Source organism: Vigna radiata, chromosome 3, assembly GCF_000741045.1.
Source record: "Vigna radiata var. radiata cultivar VC1973A chromosome 3, Vradiata_ver6, whole genome shotgun sequence".
Taxonomy (NCBI): domain Eukaryota; kingdom Viridiplantae; phylum Streptophyta; class Magnoliopsida; order Fabales; family Fabaceae; genus Vigna; species Vigna radiata.
The window spans coordinates 8,806,583-8,812,986 of NC_028353.1; the positions used below are offsets into that span (position 1 = coordinate 8,806,583).

The window sequence follows — 6,404 nt, forward strand, 5'->3', positions numbered from 1 at the left end:
CCGAAACTACAAACACTGATTGCATCCGTTCTCTCTTTGATCACTCTCTAGCTAAGCATTACCTCGGACACGTTGATGTGTGTCGGAATACCAGGAAGGAAGACACATACTTCCACGAACAATGTCAGTGTCGTTCTCTTCAACTTCGCTTCCGTTCTCCGAATCTTCATTCGCATTCCAAAGACAACCACATCTTTGCTCTAATCCACTCACTGTAGGTTTTTTTCCCTTTCAAAATCGAAACTTGATGCTCCAAGTGCTCTCTGAGTGGTTAAATTAAATATTGTTGCAGGTTGCATCAAATAACTTCCACTCTGTAACTTGCAGAGGTCGTCTTGCACTGAATGTTGGAGGCACAGGCTTGTGTCGAAGATTTCGTGGCTTCAAACTATGGGTACTTGAGAGACTCAACTTTCAATTTCAGTCACCAAAGCAACCTAAGAATAGAATTCGCATCGAAAATAATTTGGAAAATTCGGGTTTATCAAATGAAAAGGGACCAGTTTCTGATTCATCCTCGATTCTCCATGCTCCTGATGGTGTGTTGGCTTCTAATTTACCATTACTCACTTCTCTTCTTATTTTGGCGCCCGTGTGATTAACTGTCTTAAAATTTGCAACATGTTTTTTCATGATATTTGTTCCCACAGGTATGGTCACTTCCATGGATTATCCTTCTTTGCTGCAGACGGGTTTGTCTGCTACTCCCATGGATGTTAGCGGGAAACCCTCACTTTGCATTTCTGTCATAGGAGCCACCGGTGAGCTGGCAAAGAGTAAGATTTTCCCTGCTTTATTTGCCCTCTACTACAGTGGCTTTCTTCCTGAGGTACAACATCTTTTATTGCCTCCTTTTTAACTTTTAAGATTGTTGTTTCAGCTGTCCATAACCATGACGCACCTGATAGTGAGTGGCCTAAACTGTAATCACCAGTACTGTAACACGGTCTTAGATTTTAGGCCTAACTTGCATTTATAAAACTTTCTTTACTCTTGCTTATCTCACATTATTTCCGTTCAATCTGAGACTTGAATTTTTTTTTTCTTTCCACGGCAGAATCCCATTTTGTTGAAAATGAATACCATTGTTAATAACATTATATATTGGATTTTGGTATGAAATTTTATTCCACTTTTTTTTTTTCTACAATGAAGAAATTGGAACATATCAAAACTACTAATTTCTAGTGAATCTTACCTTTTTCCCAATTGTAAAAATATTTAATTCAAATTGCCATATCTGCAGAATGTAGGCATTTTTGGGTATTCGAGGAAGGATATAACGGACGAAGACCTGCGATCTATTATAGCTTCAACATTAACATGCCGAGTTGATCATCAGTATGATTTTCCTATCGCTTCCTAAATTATTATTTTCTGTCTTGTTTTCTGCTCATGGACAAATCATTAGCACTGAATTTTATACTCGTGAACTTGGGAAAATGCTTGCCGAGTCATGATTTACGAAAACTTAATCCCAACTTACAGCAGAAAAATCTCCTGGAAGTTTACTTTTCACGTAAACATTTTATGTCTAGTTGTCTAATTCCATATATGTAATTACATTGGTTAATTTTCCTTGAAACTTAAAGTTATGCGTCTTTCTCGATTGAGAGTTGAGAATAAAAGAATAATGTCTAGTTGCATTTATTTCCCATTGTCCTATTATTCTATGGTATTCTAGCTTGTTGACTAATGTGAAATGCAAAAATTCAGAGAGAATTGTGCGGACAAATTAGATGCTTTCCTTCGTAGAACATATCATATTAATGGAGGCTGTGACAATAAATATGGGATGTCCATGCTGAATGCCCGAATGGAGCAAATTGAGGTAACTTTGGATAAATTTCATCTGGATATAAGAGAGTTCTTTTTTGTCTCAAATGAGTTCCTGTAAAAGCTTTCACAAATTGTATATCCTTTGGTATCTGATTGTGTTACAGCTTATTGTCTACCTCAGGGAGGATCCAAAACCAACAGGATATTCTACCTTTCTGTGCCACAAGAAGCAGTTTTAGATGTAACGGCTTGTCTTTCTAGCAGTGCTCAGACTCAAAAAGGATGGAATCGCATAATATTTGAGAAGCCATTTGGCTTTGATGCACTTTCTTCCTATAGGATGACACAATATCTTCTTTCAAACTTTGAGGAAAAGCAAATATATAGGTATTTATTGTTTCCCTCTCTCCTCACCTATCAGCTCATGCACGCAACAGATTAAAGTACTGTTACATAAATTAATGATTCATGTTACTCTGTTGCTAGGATTGATCATCTTCTAGGAAGGAATCTCATTGAAAATCTCACAGTTTTAAGGTTTTCAAATCTAGTTTTTGAGCCACTTTGGAGTCGTACTTACATAGACAATGTTCAGGTCAGTGTAAATTAGCATGCCTTAATTTCTGCATTTTTGTGTAAATTAAAATTCCTTTTATTTAATTTAATGTTTGTAATCAAATTGGTTTTTTAAATCACTGTAGGTCATTTTATCAGAGGACCTGACCAAGCATCCAGGAAGGTGATCTTAGTGACCATGGTGTCATTTGAGTAAATATAATGCGATGCATCATTCTGTATTGAATATGCATGAACAACTTTTTCCTCCACCAGTAGATGTTTATTATATAATTCTACTTGGTCCTCTATTACCTATGCAGATATTTCAGTGGCTATGGGATTATCCGTGATATTGTTCATAGTCACATTCTCCAAACAATTGCATTGCTTGCCATGGAACCACCAGTAAGCCTTGATGGAGAAGATATTCGAAATGAAAAGGTACTCCACAGATTACGGATTATAAGCTCCATGACACACCTTATGTTTACGTTCAGCAAGGCCAAGTCAATTAAGAAATGAAGAGTACCCAAAATATCGTGTTAAGAAGATTAATGTCATCATCTATTGGCATCAATATGAGAATTTGATAGCAATTCTTATTTTAAAGAGAGTATGAACAATGCACTCTCAAAATAATCACTCAAACTCGTATTTTTATTATAAGTTGAACTTTATTGGGACTTAAACTATTGTGTGAGGCTCATAAAAATAGGGTATGAGATCATAAGATTTTGTGAGCTCCGGTTAAAATTAATCAATAATTTAGGTTGCATTAAGAGGTATGTTAACATATTTCTCTTGTTTGTTTAATTAAGTAAAAGAGAAAATAGATTTTCTTGACTTTTATAATAACTACCTTAACAATCATATAGACGATTTTTTTAATTAGATGATACTTGACATTAAACATATCTACACTGACATAGCATATGTATGAAATTCTAAGTAAATGAAATGAGAAGGAATTTGATTTCAACGTTTCTCATGCTTGGATAAACTGTAGTTAGATTTCATTCAAACTCAATTTAAAGGATGGTTGAACTACAAGTTGTAATAAGTTAATAGCCAATCTTTCTGTCAATTTTGATTGTTGATTTCCTTAGATCGGTCATAATTTAAGAAGGCTAGAATATGTAAGATGTGATTCGAGAATGATTACAGCTTCTGGTAGACATGACGATTGATGCATTGTCATACAATTTCCAATTGTAAGGGTGATCATCCAATTACTTTATATAGGGCATGTTCAAAAAAACATTAAAAATAGAACTAATCATTCAATGAGAGAAGAAGCTTGAATTCGATCCAAACCTGAATTACATCTAATTCATAACTAAGATCCATTTTGATCCTAGGTTGAGAAATTCAGCTAAATATGATCAAAGAAAAACTGAAGGAAACTAAGTGAAGTCCATTTGCTAAAATTGAAGGCCTGTCTTTCTTCTAATAGTAAGAACTTTTGTGGGAACTATGGGAAATGGGAGTTTGTTAAGACAGTTAGGATAGTAATTAGTGAGTTAGGGTGTTAATGAGTTAAATAAATATCAGGATGTGAGGACAAAGGATTCATTCTATCTTGTATTAGTTGTAAATTGAAGATTAGAAATTTGAAACATGCAGGCACCTAAGATGACCATTTTTCTCAGGTGTGCACCAGCACTCAGGTGCAAGACACATCTGACAATCAAGTATTCTGTGAGTAATGGTTATTTTCCCAGTGTGCACGGGCAAAGTAGTGAGTCTAAAACATACTTAACTATATTCTAACTAAAATGTACTAATACTTTATTAATATTTGTTAAAGAGTAATGACAACTTTTTGTCTAGCTATTATTGTTTGTTACAAATGACAACTTGAAAGATGCATTATTTACTCATTATAGCTTGAGAGTTTTGGTAACAACGTTCTTTTTCAGGTCAAGGTTTTGAGGTCTATTCGAAAATTGGAGCCTAAGGATGTCATTCTTGGGCAATATAGAGCAAGTGGTGGAGCCAAAGTTGATACATGCTTAAATGGTCTGACACCTACTTATTTTGCTGCTGCACTATACATTGACAATGCACGATGGGATGGTGTGCCATTTTTTATAAAAACAGGCTTGGGACTCATCAAACACCAGTAAAATCACCATCTTCTGCGTCAATTTTCTTTAGATATATACTTTTTATGCACTAAAATTACATATTTAGATTCCTTGACAAGAATATCCTTCTTCCAATCATTTGTCGTCATTCCAATTTATAAAAAGAAAAAAAAATCTCATTATTCCCGTGAGTTTGGATTTTAGCTTGTTATAAAATATTGATCTTGCAACAACTATGAAATTTCCAATTCTGAAAAGGAATAATAAAGTGGAAAAGGGAAGTTCAAGATCAGTCTGAGAAAGACTGATGAATAGTACATGATTACTTCTTCCCCAGGCCCATGTCTTAAATTTGTACTCAAAGGAAATATTGAAGATCTAAGAGTTGCTTATGATTATGTTTGAATTTAACCAATCCTTTAAATGTAGAATTTATAAGCTTATGTAGAATAGGTCTGAAAATTATTTCTCGAAATGTATTACTTGGTGACCCATGTTAGAAAATATGCTAATGCAGAATGGAGATACGGATTCAATTTCGAAATGTTCCGGGTAATGTGTACCGTGAGTGCATGGGGCATAACATGGACCGTGCTGTGAATGAGCTCATTCTCCGTGATGTTCCTGATGAAGCTATCTTGGTGAGAGTTAACAACAAGGTTCCAGGACTAGGCTTGCAACTGGACTCTTCAGAACTAAATTTGCTTTACAAGGACAAGTAAGCACTTAAATGTTGGACTATTTGTGTGCGTCAAACTTCGACAAAGTGATGCTAGTTGCTAACCTTTCCTTCATGTTACATTGATTATTAATGTTAAAGGTACAACATGGAGGTTCCAGATTCGTATGAGCAACTTCTTCTTGATGTCATTGATGGGGACAACCATTTGTTCATGAGAAGTGATGAACTGGAAGCAGCATGGAACATTCTAACTCCAATTCTGAATGAGATAGACAAAGAAAACATATCAGTGGAGCTTTATGAGATGGGAGGTCGAGGTCCTGTTGGGGCATACTACCTTTGGGCAAAACATGGTGTCCGTTGGGTAGAGGATTAAGAACAACTTCCCTCCTTGTTTTGTTTAGATTTAATTAATCTTTTTCATACTTAAAAACTCCGTTTTGATCTCTCTCTACACAAACAACTTTAATGTTTTAGTCACTTATGTTGCCTTTTTTTGACAGTGTAAAACTGTCGCGAAATGAAAACATGAAAGACGAAAACATAAGACTTGGGAACTGAGTCGAAATTTTATATATGGACCAAAATGTTTTTTAATATATTTTAGTCTTATAACAGGTACTTGTATTATGTTACCTACCACACAAGGACGATCTAGACCGTGTTAAGGATTTTGAAGAAATAAACTTCAACTGCCGAACATTTTCTTGTTGACAATTGCACACGTTCTTGAAACAGAAAAATTAAAGGGGTAATGAGAATTCTTAACAACTTGGTTGGATGGTTATTCATTCTAAAGTCTTAAATGGTCATGCATAAATCAAATCTTGATTTTACTTTTATAACAATATATTTAATTTTGTTAATAATTCCGTCAAAATCAAGCATATACTATTAGCCTTCAATCACGGCAAAAGATTTCAATATGATGAAAATTGTGGTTATATTTTTCCTTATGCATATTGATCACTGTTATCTCATTGGGTCATTTAAGAATGTTGCTCATTTAACATTTAGAAAGAAATATAAATATAGATTTAAACATTAAGAGAGTTTCATCTCAAAATGGCAGAGGACAGCACATGGATGATTCTTGCTTCCATTCCATGGAGCCATAATGAGTATGGGCTGCATGCATCCACCATCCTTACATGTTTCGTCTTCATCTTAATGATGAATATATTATATAGTATATAATATATTTTTAACATTTTTTTTTATTGACTGAAGTTTATTCAAAGTTATAAATTTCGTTTCACTTTTTATTTTAAAGTTTTCAATAAAACAATAGTAAAATA

The 6,404-nt window shown here is 34.3% G+C and overlaps 1 protein-coding gene across 1 annotated transcript; it reads left to right on the forward strand.

Moving 5' to 3' along the window:
- Window positions 1–5,705, forward strand: LOC106757867 (glucose-6-phosphate 1-dehydrogenase 4, chloroplastic). The gene is made up of 12 exons (XM_014640701.2): window positions 1–214; window positions 293–539; window positions 651–829; window positions 1,247–1,341; window positions 1,717–1,831; window positions 1,961–2,166; window positions 2,266–2,374; window positions 2,481–2,518; window positions 2,658–2,778; window positions 4,257–4,459; window positions 4,942–5,142; window positions 5,245–5,705. Exons 1-12 carry the CDS (start codon window positions 122–124, stop codon window positions 5,480–5,482), a joined length of 1,845 nt encoding a protein of 614 aa, XP_014496187.1. The 5' UTR covers window positions 1–121; the 3' UTR covers window positions 5,483–5,705.
- The last annotated feature ends 699 nt before the right edge of the window (window positions 5,706–6,404 follow it).